Consider the following 20215-nt stretch of genomic DNA (forward strand, 5'->3'; position numbering starts at 1 on the left):
GTTTCTGCTGAAAAGTCAGTTGATAGCCTTACGGGAGTTCCTTTGTATGTAAGTTGTTGCTTTTTCCTTGCTGCTTTTAGTATTCTCTTTTATGTTTAATTTTTGCCATTTTAATTACAGTGAGTCTTGGTATAGTCCTCTTTGGGTTGATCCTATTTGGGACTCTCTGGTGCTTCCTGGACCTGGATGTCTGTTTCCTTTCCCACGTTAGGGGGGATTTTCAGCTATTATGTGTTCAGATATGTTCTCTGCCCCCTTTCTTTCTCTCTTCTCCTTCCGGGACCCCTATAATGCGAATGTTATTGCAATTGATGTTGTCCCAGAGATCTCTTAAATTGTCCTCATTTCTTTTTATTCTTTTTGCTTTTTTTTGGTTCAGCTTCAGTGATTTGCATGCCTCAGACTTATAGTTTGCTGATCCATTCCTCTGTATCATTTAATCTACTGTTGATTCTGTCTAGTGTATTTCATCTCAGTTACTGTATTCTTCAGCTTCTTTTGGTTTTCCTTTATGTATTCTAACTCGTTTTTAAACTTCTCACTCTGTTCATCAATTCTTCTACTGAGTTCTTTGATCATCTTTATGGTCATTACCTTGAACTATTTACTGGGTGGATTGCCTGTCTGCACTTCACTTAGTTCTTCTGGTTTTATCTTGTTCCTTCATTTGGGCCATGTTCCTCTGTCGCCTCATTTTGCCTAACTTGCTTTTATTTCTGTGTATCTGGTAGGTTGGTGATATTTCCTGACTTTGGTGGAGTGGCTTTTTTTGGAGATATTCTATGTGCCCCAGCAGCTTGGTCCCCTCTGGTCACCAGAGCTATGTGCCCTATGGGTGTCCCCATGTGGGCTGCATGGGTCCTTCAGTTGTGGTGGACTGACTATTGTGGGTGGTCTGGTAGGTGCGCCTGGCCCTGGTCCAGTTGGTTGCTAGGCCCTGCATTGTGCAGAGGCTGCCAGCCTCTGATTAGCATGACCAGTCACAAGGTGGCTGGCTGTGGAACTCCAGGGTGTCCTGGGACGAGTGCTGGCTCACTGGTGAGCACAGCTGGCTTCTGGCATGGGTGTTTGTGAGACTGGTGTTCCCAGATGATTGGGGCTGGTTCCTGACACAGCTGACTGCAGGTTCTGGGGTGTCCTAAGGCTGATGCCAGCCTATTGGTGAGTGGGACTGGATCCCGGAGTGGTTGGCTGAATCATCCAAGGTATCTTAGAGCTGGTGTTGGCCTGCTAGTGGGTAGGGCTGGGGCCCAGGATTTCCTGGGGCTGGTGTCAGCCTGCTGGTATGCAGGAATGGGGCCCAGGGGGTTCTAGGGATAGTGCTGGCTCACTGGTGTGTGGAACCAGGTCGTCGGCCATCTGGTGGATAAGGTCACGTCCAGTGGTGGCTGTGAGCTCAGGCGGGTCTTAAGGTAGCCTGCCTGCTGGTGGATGTGGCTGTTTCCCTGCCTGCGTAGTTGCCAGGTCTGAGGTGTCCCAGTACTGGTGCCTACAGGCTGGTGGGTGAGGTGTGGGGTTGGGTCCTGAGGCTAACAAGCTAGAGGGAGGATTCCAAAGTGGTGCTTACCAGCACCAGTGTTCATGTTACAGAACAAGCTCCCTAAAACACTGCCAGTGTCCATGTGCCTAGTGTGAGCTACAGTTGCTTCCTGCCTCTCCGGGAGACTCTCCAGATCAGCAGGTAGGTCTGGTCCAGGCTCCTTTCAAATTACTGCTTCTGCCCTGGGTCCTAGAGTATGTGAGATTTTGTGTGAGCCCTTTAAGAGTGGAGTCTCTATTCCCCACAGCCCTTTGGATCGCCTGAAAATAAGCCCCACTGGCCTTCTAAGCAAAACATTCTGGGTGCTCATCTTCCTGGTGTAGGACCCTTGTGCAGGGAAGCCTAATGCAGGGCTCAGACCTTCACTCCTTGGGGAGAACCTCTACAATTGTAATTATCCTCCTGTTTGTGGGCCACCCACCCAAGGGTATGGGACTTGATTGTATCAGAACTCCATTCCTCCTACCCATCTCATTGTGCTTCCTTCTTTATATCGTCAGTTGTAGAAGATATTTTCTGGTGGATTCCGGTCTTTCTTATCAGTAGCGCTCTGTAAATAGTTGTAATATTGGTGTGTCCACGAGAGGAGGTGAGCTCAGAGTCTTCCTTCTCTGCCGTCTTCCGTTCTGATTTCTGATTCCAGAATCTTTGTTTCTCCCACATGCTCCCTTGGGAGTTTTGGGAGCCCCTCTTTACTGCAGTATTCTGAAATTTTATTGGTTCTTCATTTCTTCTGCATCTCTTAGGATTCTATCTTATTTTCCCTTTGCTTGAAGAACCCCCTGTAGTATTTCCTTTAGTGTGGAATCTGCTAATGGCATAACTTTTTTTTTTTAAGGTATTATATCTTTTTTTTGGCCTTAGGTTTTCAGCAGTCTCGCTATTCAGGCATACCTCATTTTATTGCACTGTGCATTATGGTGTTTTTTACAGGTTGAAGGTTTGTGGCAACCCTGCATCAAAAAAGTCTGTTGGCACCATTTTTCCAACAACATTTGCTCACTTTGTGTGTCTCTGTCACATTTTGATAATTCTCACAATATTTCAAACTTTTTATCATTATTATGTTTGTTATGGTGATCTGCGATCAATGATCTTTGATGTTACTATTGCAAAAAGATTACAACTGGCTGAAGGCTCAGATGATGGTTAGCATTTTTTAGCAATACAAGTATTTTTAAATTAAGATACGTACAATTTTTAGACAACGCTATTGCACACTTAATAGACCACAGTATAATGTAAGCACAACTTTTTAAAAAAGTGTTTATTTGACTTTTTTTTTTTTTTTTTTGCCGTACGCGGGCCTCTCACTGTTGTGGCTTCCTTCTCCCGTTGCGGAGCACAGGCTCTGGACTCACAGGCTCAGTGGCTATGGCTCACGGGCCCAGCCACTCCGCGGCATGTGGGATCCTCCCAGACCGGGGCACGAACCCATGTCCCCTGCATCGGCAGGCGGACTCTCAACCACTGCACCACCAGGGAAGCCCTGCTTGCTTTATTTTTGAATGTTTTAAAACTTACTATTACTGGTTCATTATAAATAGGGTGAAAACTCAGGAAGAGCCAAATGGAAGAAATGCTTGGAGTAGTGGAGGAGAATAGGGGGTCGGGGGCTTCCATGCTCTCTTCAGGCACACCCACCCTCCCAGCACTTCCATGAATTGAGCAATCAAGAAGCTCCCCCAAACCCATCAGTTAGAGGCTTTTATGGAGGTTCTGTTATGTAGGCATTATTGCTTAGATCATTGGGTCTTTGGTGACCAAGTTCAATCTGCAGCCCCTCTCCCCTCCCCAGAAATTGAGAGGTGGAGCTGAAAGTTCTCAATTATGGGGCTGAAAGACTAGGTTATGTCTTAGTTTTTCTGGGGACCATCCCCAATCCTGAAGCTACTCATGGGCTCCCAGCCCCCTGTCATCTCATCTTCTGCTTGTTTCAGGTTTAGTTTGCTCTTCTTTTTCCAGTGTCTCAAGGTAGAAGTTTAGGTTATTTATTTGAGGTATTTTTTCTTTTTAATGTAGGAATTTACAGCTATAAGTTCTCCTGTAAGTATTGCTTTAGCTGTATCCCATAAGTTTGATTATGTTGTGTTTTCATTTTCATCTAACTCAAAGTATTTTTTAATTTCCCTTGTAATGTCTTGTTTGACCCATTGATTATCTAGGGTAATATGTTGTTTAATTTCCACATACTTGTGTACTTCCCAAATTTCTTCCTGTTATTTATTTCTAATTTCATTCTGTGGTTTTCAGAGGGATTACTTTGTATATTTCTATCCTTTTATTGAGGTTTGTTTTATGATTTAGCATGTGATCTATACTGGAGAAGGTCACATGTGCACTTTGGGCATTTTAACTTTAACTCAAATATTTTTTTTTCTATTTACCAAGGAAAGTGCAAGAGTTAGGATTGTAGTGTGTCTTTATATCAGAAGCAGGGAGATGTTGAGACTTTGACATTAGCAAACCCATGACAAACAAGAGAAAGAAGCACTAAGGTCGTCTAAGGATGTGTGTTTGTGAACCGTATCTCAGGTTCCAGCCACAGATAGGAAGGGGCCATGAGATCAGTGACCCAACTATCATTGACCCTGGAATTTGAACTAAATAAACAAAGTCACCTTCTTTCACAAATTGACAAGGAATGCCTTCATGACATTTGAGAAATTTGCTTTTTCACAAATTGGTTGCTGATCTAATGGCCCTCCAACCATAATGTCTCAGGAGTAGGTTGGCTTGGTTTCAAGACTTACCTGGCTTATGCCTCTATCCATTCCTTATAGAACACTCCCTTGTACATTTAACAGAGACAAGGAAATCCAGGACAAAACAAAAACGAATGAAAGACTTTATGCATATTGACAAGTAATAGCAAAAGTAAAATAAGCAAATGAAGAATAATCAGTTTAATAGCAAAAATATTTTCAAATAGTATATCTTCAAAACAAAAAACCTAAAAACCTTGTACAAAGAACTAGGTCTAATTATATACCAGATAATGCACTTCTAAACTGAAAGGTCAATATTATTAAAGCAACCAGAGCCTAATGAAACTAGTTAGACCTCAGATGGTTGTTGGGATTGACTAACTTGGCAGCAGATCTGAAGCACAGTGGAATTAAGCATAAGGGGCCCAATGAGTGCATCTGTTGGCTTGAGACTCCCTGGAGTGTTGCCTGGGAAGAGTTTTCACAGTTATCTTGCTGAGACCTCCACCAAAGGATGATGAGACCTCTTAGAGAAAGCTGATTTACTGCTTACTACAGTAAGAGACTGTTGATCTTATACAGAGTACTGTATTTGAGTAGTGTGTAGTTCAGGACTGCAGACTTAAAATGGGCCAAGTAGGTCAACATCGTCTGTAAAAACATTGTTGCTCAGGTGAGACTATTGATTGATTAGCGCTTGGTGGGATGCTTATTGGATTATCATTCCCTCATTTCCAGAAACAAGGGGATGACACTGGTTGAGTTGGCTTGCAAAAGTGTGTTTTCTGAGGTGAGTTGATGTAGATTAATTAAGCAGGTTTAAAATTGGTTCTTATGACTACTTGTTACCATTACTACAGAACAATCCATCTTTTCTGAAGTTTGTGGGGATTTTTTTCCCCAAGAGTGTATGAATATCTATGTTTTCATCTAGTTTTATTGTTTAATTTTTTACATATTAATTTTAAAAAATATTTTTAAAATTTATTTTATTTATTTTGGTTGTGTTGGGTCTTCGTTGCCGCATGTGGGCTTTCTCTAGTTGCAGCGAGTTGGGGCTACTCTTTGTTGCGGTGTGCGGGCTTCTCATTGCGGTGGCTTCTCGTTGCAGAGCACGGGCTCTAGGTGCTCGGGCCACAGTAGTTGTGGCACGCAGGCTCAGTAGTTGTGGTTTGTGGGCTCTACAGCACAGGCTCAGTCGTTGTGGCGCATGGGCTTAGTTGCTCTGTGGCATGTGGGATCTTCCCGGACCAGGGCTCGAACCCGTGTCCCCTGCACTGGCAGGTGGATTCTTAACCACTGTGCCACCAGGGAAGTCCAGTTCTAACCTTTTAATCTAGTGATTTCACTTATGGGAAATCTGTCTCAAAGAAGCAATTTTAAGTATAGAAGAATCTTTATAAAACATGTTCATCCAGAATTATTTGTTAAGAGTGAAACAATAGAACTATTATTTAAAAAGTAAAACCAGTGAATTAATGTACCCTCCACTTAGTGAAATAGTATTATGGAACCATTAACATAGTTGAAGGTTTTGATTAAAAATACTTTTAATTAATTTTTCTACAATGTTGCATGCATTTAATAGACAGTAGTGAGTTAGACAAGCATAAAATGTATTGATGACTAAAACTGTGCAAATAGGAAGCAAAAATTCATGAAACTATCTGAGATAAAATCTCTAACCTTATTTCAAAACAACTTTATGTTCTAAGTGCTTTATATGTGTAAAGTCATGGAGTTCTTTCAGCAACACTGAGTTAGGTGGTTTTTTGTGACTCCACTTTCACACAAGGAAACTGAGGCACAAGGAGGTTAAGTAACTTGCTCAGGGTCTCACGTGCTGCTAAGTGGCCGAGCCAAGATTTGAACCCAGGCTTTGGCTCCAGGGTCTGTAGTCAGTGTTGAACTGTTTCAAGTTTCTGATGGTTTTTCATCACTTACTGCAGCAAGTTCTGCAGGATACTAATTGCCTACAATGGTAATAGATGTTCAGTGAGCTAAAAGGGAAAAGGGAAGGAGGAGTCTGTGGTTCAATAAATTTGTAGGTAAATGAAACTAAATATGTTTCTCTTTTTTATCAGCCTGTTGTGGTAATGTGTGTTGTGAACCTCTAAGAAGGGGTTATATTATGCAGAATGGACTCAACTTTTTTGGTCGTAGAACCTTTTTCACCCCCCTCAGGACCTCTCAAGGGACCAGTGTTCCTCAGGAACGTACCCTAGTTGACATTGGCCCATAGAAGAGTCCATGGTCCATGCTCTGACCCACAAAGGAATTCATATCTGGTCCCTGTCTGTCTTCAGCCTACACTGACCATCTTCTGACCCTTTTTCACCTCCTTGCTCGCCCCAGTCCCAGATCCCTGATTGTCCCCTGCATACCTGTGCTTCCGCCTAGGGTGTTACCTACCAGCTGCTTTGGCGTCTCTGCCTGGCAGGTTGCTCCTTCAGGTATCACCTGCCTCTGTAAACTTTCCTTGACTCCCTGTGCATGCTCAGACATGCTTTCTGTGAGTTTCTGTTGTTACCTTGTTCATGGCACTGTTACAGAGGTTGCCTCAAGAGTGCATTTGTCTGTGGTGAGTCTTTCCATCTCTTCATATTTAGCATCTTCACCAGTGGTGTCTTCTAAAAGGTAGTTGTAATTTCTTCTGTCAGTTAGAAAGGGCAAATATACTTTAAAGAATGTTTTATTGTTCTTCTGTAGACTATCTCCTAATAATGATACAAATTATTTTGATGATTAGTGTACCTTATTTTAAGGAATACAGTGAATTTTATCAATTTATAGTTGCTGTTTTTAATTTCATTTTTATCCTTTCACTTTTTTTTTTTTGCGGTACCTGGGCCTCTCACTGTTGTGGCCTCTCCCGTTGCGGAGCACAGGCTCCGGACGCTCAGGCTCAGCGGCCCTGGCTCACGGGCCCAGCCGCTCTGCAGCATGTGGGATCTTCCCGGACCGGGGCACGAACCCGTGTCCCCTGCATCGGCAGGCGGACTCTCAACCACTGCGCCACCAGGGAAGCCCTGTCCTTTCACTTTTTTTGGGTAATGTTAAAAAGGAAAGAGATGAGGGTCCTATCTCTTAAAAGAGACAGCTGGAGCCTTTTGGTGCTATGTAGTTGTGATTGTAACTCTAAAGTACTTATTTGCATCCCCTATGCCTTTCTTGCTACTCTGTGTATACTGCATATGATCCACAGGTCTATTTTCTTTTTCCAAAGGCATGCCATGTACCAACAGCACAAAGAAGACTTCCAGGACGAGTGCACTAAGCTTCTGGTTGGCAGTATTGTCATAACCCGATACAACAATCGTACCTATCGTATTGATGATGTGGATTGGAATAAGACTCCAAAAGATAGCTTCACGATGTCTGATGGGAAGGAGATTACATTCTTGGAATACTACAGGTAGAGGGAAGAGACTGGGCTTGGGCCTGCAGGTTGGGGCTGTAGTCTCCTGTTCTCTAGCAGGAGTGGCACACAGCAGGATACTTCAAAAATAATTGGATTGGTAATGCACCCAAGATTGGTGAGCTCATTTGTGGGATTTGACCTGAATTTGCTACCCTTACAGTTTTATTTCTTTCAGTACTTTTTGGAAGTTATTTCATAAGTTAATCTCAGGCCTTCGAATTGTGTTTTCTTTGCTGTTTTGTTTACAGGTCTGTTTGGAGAGATTAAATTCAAGTCATTAATCATTTGACTATCATTTTGCCCTTTTAGTTACCTAAGCCCTTTAACCTGATACAGTTTTTAAACAAATTCTTTCCTGGACTGTTATCCTATTTCCCCTCTATTTAATTGCAACGTTAACTTGAGCCTGCTTTTTCCAGTTATGTGTATGCTCTGGTGAGTTTCTGATGGATCCTTGACAAGGGTATAATGCAGATTGTGTACCTCAGTCCTGGTTAACACTTTGACTGTGATGTTGTAAGAGTGGTGATGCTGCTTCTAACTTTTTTCCCTGCCTCTGTTCGGCTCTAGCAAAAACTATGGGATCACAGTAAAGGAAAAGGACCAGCCACTGCTGATCTACAGGCCCAGTGAGCGACAGAATAACCAAGGGATGGTGAGTTGGAGGTGTAGGGGTCAGGGTGTCAGGCCTGTGCTTCCATCTAAGTTCTCCACCCATCAGCCCTGGGAGCCGTGGGACCTGTGATTACAGTGGAGCTATGATTGCAGTGTGGTTGGGGAAAGCTGTGTAGGGTTTTGTCTGTCTCCTCTAGCCAGAGTTGCTTTTTCAGTCTCCTTAGTGAGGAACTAAACATCCATAGAGCGAGTTAGGTTAAGGAATAAGGAGAATTTACTGCTAAAGAAGATGAAAACACTGGGTCCATTAGGGAAGTTACAGGCATTTTAATAGAACTGGGGGCCAGGGAAACGTGCCTTGGTACCTGACTCCTCTGTTTTCAGAGTAGAGACTGAAGATCAATAGGTTAAGATGAGACAGAGGCACCAGCTTGATAGGAGGTATTGTCTCAGCTTATCTGGAGGCCGAAGTGGAACAAAACTTTTAGTTTTTCCAGTTTTTTCTCTCCTTTTGACAATTTGAATATTTTTCTCTTTACCTAATACAACAGGCTATCGTGACTTGAGGGAGAAAAGGGTAAAACACCTGTAGTGTTTCCTGCACTCTTCTCTGGGGTTTGTGTTCCTTAGTGTGCCAGTGATACACCTGCAAGACCAGCTCTGGGCCTGGGAGGTCTTGTACTGGTCAGGGGAAGAAGATCCTCTTATACTGCCTTGCTTTCCCTCTGTTCTCTCCTCAAAGCTGCTAAAAGGCGAAATCCTGCTGCTGCCTGAGCTTTCCTTCATGACTGGAATCCCTGAGAAGATGAAGAAGGACTTTAGAGCCATGAAGGTAAGAAGTGCCTGCTTTGAACCGAAGACCTTTTTGATAGCAGATACAGCTAGAACTGGGCCAGGTTTGCACGTCACCTGGGCAGGTTCATTTTTCCTCTATATAAAGCATAATCTGTGTCCCTTCCCACACACTGTGAAAAAGCCAATCAGAACTTTCTTTGGAATGTTGTTACAATAGTAGAACGACTGGATTATAAAGTAAAAGGAAACAAATAGTTCTGGCATCACCCTCGCCAATCAGATGGATGACTGTAAGCTGGTCATATGACCATAAATGAGGTTCTTTGAGAGCACTGAATTTTTTTTAACATTTCTGTAAGCCTTCAGTTTATTTGAAGGGAGGAGGAGATAATGTAGCAAAAAGTCAGCAAGTGAGAGGATGAAATTAAAGGATAGAAGTTTACTCTGTGGGGCTCGGGGTGTCCTGGAAGTCTCATGTTGGGCACAGTCTTGTAGGAAATAGCTGGGAGGCAGAGACGTCTGCAGCAGTGTGGGTCCAGACCCCAAGGGCTTCACCTCCACACTGTCTGCTTGGGCCTTTCCACCCTCACACTGCTCTGCTGTCTCTCTCTCAGTCCTTGTCTGTCCTAGTTTTGGAACCCCGGCCTTGTCTCAGATGCCACGTATTGTTTTTAGTTAACATCATAAAGAGCTAAAAGGAAGTTCTGTAAGAGATGTCTTTCATGTTCACCTTCTGATACTTCTGCTTTTGGTATGTAGGTCAAGGCTCCTTCCTTACAACTCTCAGTAACGTAATGATTTTATGATCTTTGGGGCTATCTGTATAGCCCCATAGACTCAATGCCCTAATGACTGCCACACAGGGAGCAACAGCTGCACAGTTCATTAGTCCCAGAAGAATGAAGGAAGAACTCACTTACGTGATTCAGAATCTTCATGCACACCTATTAGATATTCATTCAACAATAAATATTAGAAAACACCTATTATGGGCCACACACTGGACGTAACAAGTGTCTTACGGTGACATTAAGTGGCTAGTATCATGTGACATAAAGTAGAAAACTGGATGTGTTTTTCCATTCCATTATGTTTGCCTGCATGCCCGGCATAGGGCATTTCCCCCCCACCCCAGATATTAAATAGATGTAATCAAGCCCCCTTACATGGCTTTGAGAAAAAGAATAAGATTTAGATGTTATAAGAAAAAAAGTGACAATTTTAAATACTTACTTTTAAGTATGTATGTATATGTATAACTGAATCACTTTGCCGTACAGCAGAAATTAACATTATAAATCAACTATATTTCAATTAAAAAAACCCAATTCTTTTATGGTTAACATTTTAACCTTACACTTCATTCACATTATGAGATATTTATTAAAGTCCTTGGAGATATTTTAAAATTTCTGTAGATTTCAATGGGAAGGAGGTTTTCCACGGAATTTGTTATACATTAGGGTTTATTTAACCTCATACTGGAGAAAGTAATAACTTAGTATCTCAATTTTGGTTCTGTTTAGGATTTGACCCAGCAGATCAACCTGAGCCCCAAACAGCACCATAATGCTTTGAAATGCTTGCTACAGAGAATTGCAAAAAATGAGACAGCCAACAGTGAACTGACACGTTGGGGACTCTGTCTGCAGAAGGATGTACATAAGGTAAACCAGAAAATATGATGGTAGGAAACAGCATTAACCAAAGATTTTAGAGCTTTGTGAGACTAGGTGAGAACTTCCTATCTTGTCTTTATTTTGTAGTTTTTGCTTTATAATTACACTTTTTTTTTTGGTCCTAGTCATAATACTTGAATTTCCTTGACTTAATTGGCTAGTATCTCTTACAGATTTTCTTTTGTATTTCCCAGAATCTGAGCTGTTAATTTCCAGTTGAGCAAAAGGAATATTGACTTAAAATTGTACCTCATTTTTAGTTTTCCAACCCAAATTATTCTTAAAGTTCTCTATGTCTTTTTCCTTTTTTTCCCCTAAGTTTTTCTTTATCTTTCCCAATAACTAACTTGTGTTTCTTTGAATATACTACTCTCATTCTTTCCGTAGGCATAAAGTCTCAGACTTGTACATTTTAATATTCGCATGGCCCTTTCTGCCTGCAACTTGCCTGAGTCCATTCTGTTGTATTTTGTGCAGCGTGAGCCATAGTGCAGAGGCAGCATGAGGTGGTGGTGAAGTCTTTGGCTTTGAATCTCAGTTCTACCACTTGCCATCTTAGTTACTTGGAACAAATTGCTTAGTATCTCTTATTTTCTTTATCTGTGAAATAAAGATAATGATTGAGTTAAAGGAATTAAATGGTAAAATCTTCAGCATACTATTTTGACACATAGCAAGTGCTCAGTAAATATTAGCTTTTATTACTTTTAATTTTCTTTCTAGGTTATACCAAAATAATTAATTTTATCTTATCTCTAGTTCTCGTGCACTCTGAATTGACTCCTTGTTAAAAACTGTTTCTTTTTTTTTTTTAAATAAAAGTAATGGAAAGTCAATAAGGAAAATGTGGGCACTGTAGAAAATGTAAAGAAGGAAATAAAAACTTCAGTAGTTTCATCACCCAAAGATAATATCTTAGTGATTTATTTTAGACACATAAAAGATAATATTATTTTCAATATATTTTGTTTCCCTAAACTTTTTTTCTGTGAGGGTGAATCTTTTCTTAAAAAATTGTGCTTATAACTGTATATGGTTTTGCATCTTCTTTTTAATTTATTATTATATCTTGAACATGTGTTCATGTTATCAAATATTGTTTGAAGAGGCAGAAAACTTAAGCCAGAGAAGAGAAAAGTTTATCCATGATCATGCTGTATCAGAATAAACACTGTTAACATTTTGGTACATATCCTTCAGTGTTTTTTTGTCTGTGTGTATGTGTATGCACACAATCACATGCAGCATGTTTTCAGATGGTTTCCTTTTTTTTTTTTTACTCAGTTTATTTAGAATTTTTTCCCATGTCATTTAATATTTTTCTAAATATTTTAATGGCTAACAGGTATTCATTTTATTAATAATTTCCTATTCTTTTACATTCAAATTGAATTTAGTATTTTCCTGTTATAAGTAGTGAATCTGTGAACATCCTTGTAACTAAATCTTTGTACATGATGTTTATTTTCATAGATTTATGGAAGTGTAATTGTTAGGTCAGAGGACATTTATGTTTTTAGTACTTTTTATTATATGTTACCAACTGCCTTGTAGAAAGGTTCAGTTTTTTACTTTCATAAGCAAAGGTGAACATTCTTGGTAATACAGGTATTGTTATTCTTTGTGTTAAACTTTTATAATATTAAGAAAATCATTAAAATTTTTTTTGATTATAGGTAAAATAAGTATTTTGTTACTTTTTTAAGAAAGCAAGGAGTAGAGCTCATAAAAAGTAAAAATCCTACATAATTACATATTCCCCCAGGGATACTCATTACTAAATGTGGACTCATTCAGTTTTTATAATGCATACATTACTATTTATTTTTTGCAAAAACAGGATTATATTAAATGTACTTAGAAAGTTATTTTAATAATTGCAAATATCCATCATATTGATATGTTATCAACTTAGTTATCTTATTTTTGGATATTTAGATCTAATTGATTCATTATTATTAACTTTAATTTGGTCTTTCATTATATTTATGCTTTTTTTCCTGCTTTTCTTTTGTATAAAGTATAATAGTAGTTTATGTTCAGCCTTATTAAGAAATATTCTCTGATTTTTCTACTTAAATTTTTCCCTTAAACTATTCTTAAAGATTATTTTCCTGTTCACCTTGTATTTATAGGCATTTTACATGAATTCCCTGGTTCTAAAGAGACAGTGTTTTCTGATTCCTTTCTTGGGGACCATGTTGGAAGCTTCAGTAATTAAAGAGCGGCGCCTATCAAAATTCACCTGTATGTGTGTCCAGAGTTTTATTGACGTGGACTCTTACTGCTAACAGTTGCATTTTTCTACCATTTTCAGAAGTTATGACGGGGACAGGTCTATATGGTAGAGTTGACCAGGCCCCAGAACAGTATCAGCATTCTTCTAAATAGTGTTTACAGATGGTTCATGTCATAGGCACTTTATTTTCTGTTTAGATTGAAGGACGTGTTCTGCCAATGGAAAGAATTAACTTAAGGAATACATCATTTATCACATCTCAGGAACTAAACTGGATTAAGGAAGTAACCAGAGACCTTTCCATCTTAACTGTAAGTGACTTATGAGGTGGTAAAGAGAGGTCCAGTATTCCTAGAAGTGTGGAAATTAGGAAGCAGGAATTATTTAGTGTCCTCTTTTTGAGAGGAAGTACCAACTGAATTCCCATCCTGAATTATTTACTAAACAGAGGTCCTTTGAACAAGAACGGGTTGATGAGTTGGTAGAGGGAAGCCCTTTGCTTGACCATAGACTTAGGACAAGGAAATAAACTGCCATGGTAATTCATTCAGTGCCAGCCTATTACCCACTCTCTCTTTGTTCTTCCTTCTTCTTTTCTCTTTCCTTCCTCTTTTTCCCTAGGGTTTCCATGAAAGAAATAAAACAGTTTCCCACCAAGGCAACCAAAGAACAAAATGGTATATATATATATATATTTTTTTTATTTTTGCGGTATGCGGTCCTCTCACTGCCCTGGCCTCTCCCATTGTGGAGCACAGGCTCCGGATGCACAGGCTCAGCAGCCATGGCCCACGGGCCTAGCCACTCTGCGGCACATGGGATCCTCCCGGACCGGGGCATGAACCCGTGTCCCCTGCATCTGCAGGCGGACTCTCAACCACTGCGCCACCAGGGAAGCCCAGTATATAATTATTTTTAAATGTTTTTGGCTCACCTGGTCTCTATGACAGTACATAAAGTACATACATTTGTTTCTAAAACTTTTTTTTGAAATATATTTAAAGACAAAGTACACTTATGTATATAACTTGATGAATTTTCATAAGTTAAATAAACCTGTGTAATCAACACTGAGGATTAAGAAACAGAACTTTACCAGTGCCTCAGAAGCCCCACCCCCATGCTCCTAATTACTACCTACCTGGCACCCTTACACAACCCAAGAATGACCACTATTGACCTCTAACAGCACTGATTTTTTTCAGCTGTGTTTGTACTTAATATATACATGAAACCATACTGTATATATTCTGTCATGTCTGGTTTCATTTCTTCAGCCTTGTTTGGTAAGTTTCTCCATACTGTTAGGTATAGTTACAGACCTTCGATTCTCATTGCTGTGTAGTATTCCATTGTGGGACTGTGCCACAATTTACTTATCACACACATCTGCATTAGTAATCAGCATTAGATAAGACAGGACTCAAGCAGAGAGAGTGAAAAGCAATTTGTTCTTTAGAATAACATCTCCTGATATGGAGTGTTGGGGAAGTTGTGGGAAGTACTAAAAATAGCTTGTTGTTGCTCTAGGTCCCCATGCATTTCTGGGCGCTGTTTTACCCAAAGAGAGCAATGGATCAAGCCCGAGAACTGGTGAACATGTTAGAGAAGGTAGCTGGCCCCATTGGCATACGCATGAGCCCACCAGCCTGGGTGGAACTGAAGGATGATCGCATAGAGACCTATGTCAGAACCATTCAATCCATGCTGGGAGTTGAGGTAATAAATTAATTTGAGTAAATTTTCAGGATGTCCATTCTGAAATAGTTGAATACTTGATTTTTATTTTTTTTTTGCGGTACGTGGGCCTCTCACCGTTGTAGCCTCTCCCATTGCGGAGTACAGGCTCCGGACGCGCAGGCTCCGGACACGCAGGCTCCGCGGCACATGGGACCCTCCCAGACCGGGGCACGAACCCGTGTCCCCTGCATTGGCAGGCGGACTCTCAACCACTGCGCCACCAGGGAAGCCCTTGAATACTTGATTTTAAATTATCTTGGTTATTGGTCTGCTGTGGATGATGTCCAGGAATCTGTATCATACTCATGTGCGCGTGAAATACTGAATTAACAAAGTAGTCGTCATGCCCTTTGGTTGGTTTCGCTTCTCTCCTTCTTTGTTGGCACTCTCACTCGCTCCAGCGATCTGTTCCTCACGTAATTGGCTGAGATAATAGCTGACTTAACTTCAATGTTTTATCTATATAGAACATGTTGTGCTCAGAAAGCAATTTCCTGGGCCAGGTGCCATCTTGCACGATTCAGTACTGAGCTGTCACAGTGTGGTCAGGCTCAAGATTCAAATTGCTCCGGTGATGAACTTGGCAGTGGGCCCATCAGCTTGGTCCAGATAGCCGAACCAGGACTACTGGAGCTGAGCAGGTTATAGTGTTCACAACTCAGTAGTTCAGGCCTGCAGTTCTTATCTGTTCGTACATAAAACAGAGGAAGAAGATTAAGGAGGGAAAAAAAGCAGACCAGAAGTTTTTGGAAATAACTAGTCCTTGCAATGAAGAGTCAGTTCTTGTGAGATCAATACTAGAATTGATATTCTAGTATTGACTAGAATACTAGTCAGTCATGACTTTCTCTGTTCATCCACCGCTCGTGTGTCATCTGTAGAAGCACACTCATGTTCTCTCTTTCTTTGTATTTTCTTCCTGACTTCCCATGCCTTCTTACTCTGCCATGGCCTCCCCCGGGCCTGATCATTGATAAATTCTGCCCTGCTTTCAAAAGAAAAACCCAGGGGCCTCCCTGGTGGCGCAGTGGTTGAGAGTCCGCCTGCCGATGCAGGGGATACGGGTTCGTGCCCCGGTCTGGGAGGATCCCATATGCCGCGGAGCGGCTGGGCCCGTGAGCCATGGCCGCTGGGCCTGCGCGTCCGGAGCCTGTGCTCCGCAACGGGAGAGGCCACAACAGTGAGAGGCCTGCATACCGCAAAAAGAAAAAAAAAAAAAAAAAAAAAAAAAAAAAAAAAAAAAAAAAAAAAGAAAAACCCAGCTGAGTATACCTCAGCTCCCCCATCTCACGACTTGGCCTGTTCTCTTTATGAGAGTGCACTGCCAACAGTCTTCATGTAGCATGGATATGAGTTTCATTCATAATGTTGACTCCTATTGGTCTTGCTATCTCTCTGCCATCTTTAGGGCATTCTGTTTTATTATTCTCTTTGTTTCAGGGTCATAAACTCAGATGTCTATGGGAGTGAAGTGGGCCAGGAGGGGACTCCAGGGAACTAAAGAGAGTAAACCCCATGACTGCAGATAACAGCCCAGCATTGTCAAATTGATTTTTAGTTTGTTTATTTATTTATTTATTTATTTAATTTAATTTATTATTTTTTTTGCGGTACGCGGGCCTCTCACTGTTGTGGCCTCTCCCGTCATGGAGCACAGGCTCCGGACGCGCAGGCTCAGCGGCCATGGCTCATGGGCCCAGCCACTCCACGGCATGCGGATCTTCCCGGAACAGGGCATGAACCTGTGTCCCCTGCATCGGCAGGTGGACTCTCAACCACTGCGCCACTAGGGAAGCCCTAGTTTGTTTATTTTTCAATAGAAGCCAAAAGTCTAGATTTGCATATGTGTACACCTACCTATGTTTAAATGTTAATTTTAAAAAGACTTGTGAATCATTATAGGGACTAAAAAACCACATCTGTTTCCTAGATCCAGCCCACAGGCTCCCAGCATGCAGCCCATGTTCTACGTGACTTTGGAAGTTCTTTGATCTGATTGCTGGAACATGTGTCCTCTGAGAAGTCTTCATTTAAAATTAATCTTGATTTGGAATAGTATACTGTTGATTTCTGTTTCTGTCATAAAGCATTGGCAACTTTATTTCACTTGTGTGCTACTTTACTTTATTCAGATTTTGAAGGATCCTCTGTTCTTAATATCAGATCTCTTAAGCAGTGAGAGGTAGAAGATGCCGATATAAGATATTCTGCTGGCAGTATCATTCTCTCTCCTAATCAGAAAGTTAGGAAGATCTACTTATGGATTTGGCAGTAGCTTCATTTCCTCTGCATTTGGCTCTGAATCCTTTCTTCTGGTATTGTATCCTGTGTTTCCTAGTTAAAGTTCTATGGCATGAATGTAATAAGGTGCTTAGTTTACTGAAGAGAGTGGCAAAAAGCATTATAGTGCATTGAAAGCATCAACTAATAAGAAACCCTTGCATATTTTTAAGCCTGGTTCTTTTCCAGGGATCTTAAGTGTCCTAATAAATTAATCAGGTAATCAGGACCAGCTCTAGGTAACTTACGGTAACATGTTATGTAGCTAAGCAAAGAAGCCTGGAACCCAGCAAATGCTCACTCAGGTTCAAGGACCTTTTTCTCTGTTAGAATGTCCACCATCTTTGTTTCAGTCCTCTCTTTACCCTAAAGGTCCTGTGGCTTTGCAGACTCTTGAACTGCCTCTGACTGGAGCCCTATCAAGGTCCGCTCAGAGTTCCAAAGCCTGGCTTATATATACTTTATCTCCTCAAGGGGAAGATACAGATGGTTGTTTGCATCATCATGGGCACATGTGACGATCTCTACAGGGCCATTAAAAAGCTGTGCTGTGTGCAGACTCCCGTGCCCTCGCAGGTGAGTGGAAACTGGGCAGGAGGTACAGAGGGAAACTCTAGCCTCCTTTGAAGCTTGGAAAAGAGGGACTAAAGTAACTATTAGAAGCCAGCATATGTAGACGCATCTGGTGAAACTTGCTTGTTACAGTAACCTGGCTAATAGCAGACGTTCTTTGTAAATGCTGCTTGCTTTCATATTCCCAAATGAGCACTTTTGCTGTTCATAGGTGAGTCGCCAGGTGGTTTCACATGACTGGGTTCTGAGAGTATAGGCTTTCCTTTGAAAGGAGAAAGCTTGTTTTCCTACGGAGGTTAAATTTTTTTTTAATCTGCATGAGATCTTTTTGAAAGTTTTTGTTGGCTGATTGTTTCTTGGTTTTGATTTGTGTTGTGTGTGTGCACACACACACAACATGCCTGACTAGAAACTCTAGAATTAGAACTGTTAGTACAAAGTGTATTATCTGCCAGCTGGAGTTTCTTAAACAAATGTAGTACTTGCTGTAGAATTGTTTACATTGTTTGAAAGGTTGATAGTGTCCTCTTTCCCCTCTATTACAGGTCATCAATGTCCGAACCATTGGCCAGCCCACCAGGCTTCACAGTGTGGCCCAGAAAATTTTACTTCAGATTAACTGTAAATTGGGTGGTGAGCTCTGGGGAGTGGATATTCCTCTGGTGAGTGATGCTGAGCTGTGTCTTCATTCAATTCAGCATCCCAGAGAGTCCTACCTAGCTATTTTCCTAATTTCCCACCTAGAATTTTCCTCATTCTCAGTGCTTATAGTCTGAGTGGTTCATTGCTTGTTTTTGTATAGCCCACAAGCTTAGAACGGTTTTCACATTTTTAAGTGGTTGAAAAAAATAAAAATAAGACTAATATCTCCAGACACATGAAAATTATATGAAATTCAGTTTTCAGTGTCCTTAAATGCATTTTTATTGGAACGTAGCCATACTCCTTTATGTACCACCTGTGGCTGCTTGTGTGCTGTAATGGCAGAATTGAATAGTTCCTCCAGAGACGGTGTGGCTCACAAAGGCTAAGGTATTTACTTTTCAGTCCTTCACAGAAAGTTTGCCAATCCCTGGTCTTGATGATCTCTGACTTTGTTCATAGTGTTTAAAAAATATCAAGTTGATTGCACTCTTTCTCTTCCTTTCCCAGAACTTACTTTCATATGTTGCTTTGGGGTTCAGATAACAATTAAAGATGGGGTGATGTATTGCTTGGATTTTTGGTTTGTTTTTGTTTTCTAACCCAGAAAAAATTAATGGTGATTGGGGTGGATGTTTACCACAACCCCAGCAGAGGCATGCCCTCCGTGGTTGGCTTTGTCTCAAGCATCAGTCTGTAAGTACCACTCCTGGCTCCATTGTGTTTGGTTACCTTATTTGAATGCCTAATCTTACTGTAAAGCCAGAAAAAATTTTTGATTATTTAATATTACAGTAAAAGTATACTGAAATTCTTCCTTCTCTATCTTCCTATGATATTAATTTGTACAATCTCTTATCACATGTGTAAGTTTGTTCCCTGGCTACAGTGTAACCTCTTTCAGAATGGGGTCTGTGTCTTGCTGGTGGTGGGTTTTTTCCCCTAGAAATGAGGGGCTTTGTTTGTTTTTTCTGATTGTAAAAATAAAGCATGCTCATGCAAAAATCTCCAGAAATTTAGAAAGTGAAAAAATTCCTCATGGTCTAGCTTTCATTAACCGCCACCAAAGATTTGGAGTATGTATATACTTTTAGGTACTCTTTTATGCATATAGTAACATATAGGTAGCTGGTATACACATACAAGTGGCATACAAGTGGCACATTACTATGTATACTGTTCCTCATCTTCTTTTATATACTTAAAGTGTATATTTTGGTCATTTTCCCGTATTGATGCAAATAAATCTCCATCAATTCTTTTTAACTGCTGCATGGAATTTATTATATGCTATAGCACTATTTATTTAACTAGTCCTCTGTTGGTGGGTATCTCAGGGGTTAAATTTTTTCAATTGGAAGCAGTTTTGTAGCAGATATCCACAATTATGCCTGTATTTTTATATTCTGTAGCTGGCTTACGTGTATCTTTTCCCTACATCAGTGAGTGTTTTTACATGTAACATAAATGCGTTTGCTGGGTACTTGTGTGATTAGTGCATGGAGAAGCCTGTGTATGCTGACATTCAGCTGTGGGCCTTCCTTTGTGAGTGTGTGTTCATCTCTCTCTCTCTCTCTCTCTCTCCCTCTCTCTCCTTGCCTCTGCCCCAGCACCCTCACAAAATGGTATTCACGAGTGGTATTCCAGATGCCTCATCAGGAGATTGTGGATAGCCTGAAGCTGTGCCTGGTGGGCTCCTTGAAAAAGTTCTATGAGGTGAGGAAAACAGCAGTTCTGAAGTATCGGGGTTTTTAAGGACTGCCTTCCCGATCACTTTAAGAGGAAGTCTGATTTAGTGAGAGGGATCCCAACTGGAAGGTGAGTTTCCTAAACAGACGGACAGGCAGCTCCGAAGGACTGTTTTCAGGCTTCTACTTGTACAGAGCAGCTTAAAGAACTCAGTGCTTTCACTTGATTTGGTAAGTAATGATTATTTCCCTGGTTGTCAGCCTGATGCCTGTGTGCATAATCTTCAGGCCCTTA

The 20215-nt window shown here is 40.9% G+C and overlaps 1 protein-coding gene across 2 annotated transcripts in view; it reads left to right on the top strand.

Annotated features, from left to right (window-relative positions):
• PIWIL2 (piwi like RNA-mediated gene silencing 2) overlaps positions 1 to 20215 on the top strand; it is a 68052-nt gene that overhangs the window by 19898 nt on the left and 27939 nt on the right. For both annotated transcript variants that reach the window (XM_081236705.1, XM_081236706.1), the window contains exons 10-19: positions 7475 to 7663; positions 8240 to 8324; positions 9027 to 9116; positions 10606 to 10746; positions 13195 to 13308; positions 14528 to 14716; positions 17492 to 17593; positions 18136 to 18252; positions 18840 to 18928; positions 19843 to 19948. In XM_081236705.1, coding sequence (XP_081092831.1) covers positions 7475 to 7663; positions 8240 to 8324; positions 9027 to 9116; positions 10606 to 10746; positions 13195 to 13308; positions 14528 to 14716; positions 17492 to 17593; positions 18136 to 18252; positions 18840 to 18928; positions 19843 to 19948 — 1222 coding nt within the window. The remainder of the gene's footprint in view (positions 1 to 7474; positions 7664 to 8239; positions 8325 to 9026; positions 9117 to 10605; positions 10747 to 13194; positions 13309 to 14527; positions 14717 to 17491; positions 17594 to 18135; positions 18253 to 18839; positions 18929 to 19842; positions 19949 to 20215) is intronic.

Source organism: Mesoplodon bidens, assembly GCF_964165515.1.
Source record: "Mesoplodon bidens genome assembly, chromosome: 6".
Lineage (NCBI taxonomy): Eukaryota > Metazoa > Chordata > Mammalia > Artiodactyla > Ziphiidae > Mesoplodon > Mesoplodon bidens.